The following is a 1,100-nucleotide window of genomic DNA, read 5'->3' as shown; positions in this document are numbered from 1 at the left end:
GTACCCCTACCTAAAGACAGATTGCCCTACATGTTAACAGCTACATACAAAAAAGATATAAAATTGTCCTTGGTTTTACAATGATAAATGAAAAACCTTAAAATTTTCCAATTAAACAAGGTATGCAAGAATTTTTATGTTTTTTGTTTTTGTTTTTGTGGTTGTGGTTGTTAAAACAGTGAGAGCAAAATAACTTACTGGAATATAAAGATAAGAGCTGAATGAGCATTCCACTAATGGAGAAACGGGATATTTTCACAGAACCAGTATTTTTCCCCATCCCATCTCCACTTCATGTAATCAAAACATACCAGTGGCCATTTAGTTTTAAAAATTCAATATGCTTGGGCACATACACCAGTTACCTTATGTACAATAAAGGAATGGAAAAGGGGAAAATGAAAGAATAGAGAAAACTATATTATAGTAGTCAGGCTGTGATGGAACCAAACTGCAGTTTTCTAATTGAGGACATAGTCTTGGTCTGCAAGAAGAGAGTTCTGGGGTAAAGTAACAGGTTCCCTTTCTAGTAGATACCTCCTGTCTGCTGCAGGAACACCTCAATTGTAACTTCGTCCTCCAGTTCCAACTGTGCAGGTGTGTCTGTTTCATTGATTGGCCGCCCATCAAATCAAAATCTGATCTGCCTCATTGACAAACCCTGTTGTTCACAATAGGTTTTCATTAGTTTACTAAGTGGTGTATGTCTCTTAATCTTAAACTGCACCACAGAACCATCCTGCCCTGCCACCTTCAAATTAATGTGGTTGTTTTTCTCAGTCTTGACTACTTCCTTGGGCTTTTCTCTGGCCATGCAAGCCCAAGGGTCTCCTCAGTTCCCTTCACAAAAGAGATACCAGATCTGCACAGAACAAGTGCACACCGGTAATGAGTTTTCATATACACCACTAAAAGCACAATTAATGAAGAAAAGATGAGTTGAGAAAAGTCAAAACTATAGAGACAGTGAAAAGATCATTGGTCATCAGGATTCAGTAGAGGGATGTGGGAGAAGGATGAATAGGTGGAGTCCAGAGGATTTTTAGGGTAGTGAAACTATTTTCTATAATATGGTAGTTGTGGATACATGACACTATAGT

The 1,100-nt window shown here is 38.0% G+C and overlaps 1 protein-coding gene across 1 annotated transcript; it reads right to left on the bottom strand.

Moving 5' to 3' along the window:
* Positions 1 to 526: 526 nt before the first annotated feature.
* LOC103603954 (small ubiquitin-related modifier 2-like) lies at positions 527 to 814 on the bottom strand. The gene is made up of 2 exons (XM_008588536.1): positions 661 to 814; positions 527 to 603 (listed from the first exon to the last, which is right to left on the bottom strand). Exons 1-2 carry the CDS (start codon positions 812 to 814, stop codon positions 527 to 529), a joined length of 231 nt encoding a protein of 76 aa, XP_008586758.1.
* Between the last annotated feature and the right edge of the window lie 286 nt (positions 815 to 1,100).

This window comes from Galeopterus variegatus, unplaced genomic scaffold (assembly GCF_000696425.1).
Source record: "Galeopterus variegatus unplaced genomic scaffold, G_variegatus-3.0.2 Scaffold4887, whole genome shotgun sequence".
NCBI classification, from domain to species: domain Eukaryota; kingdom Metazoa; phylum Chordata; class Mammalia; order Dermoptera; family Cynocephalidae; genus Galeopterus; species Galeopterus variegatus.
This window is presented reverse-complemented; position numbering and strand designations above follow the sequence as displayed.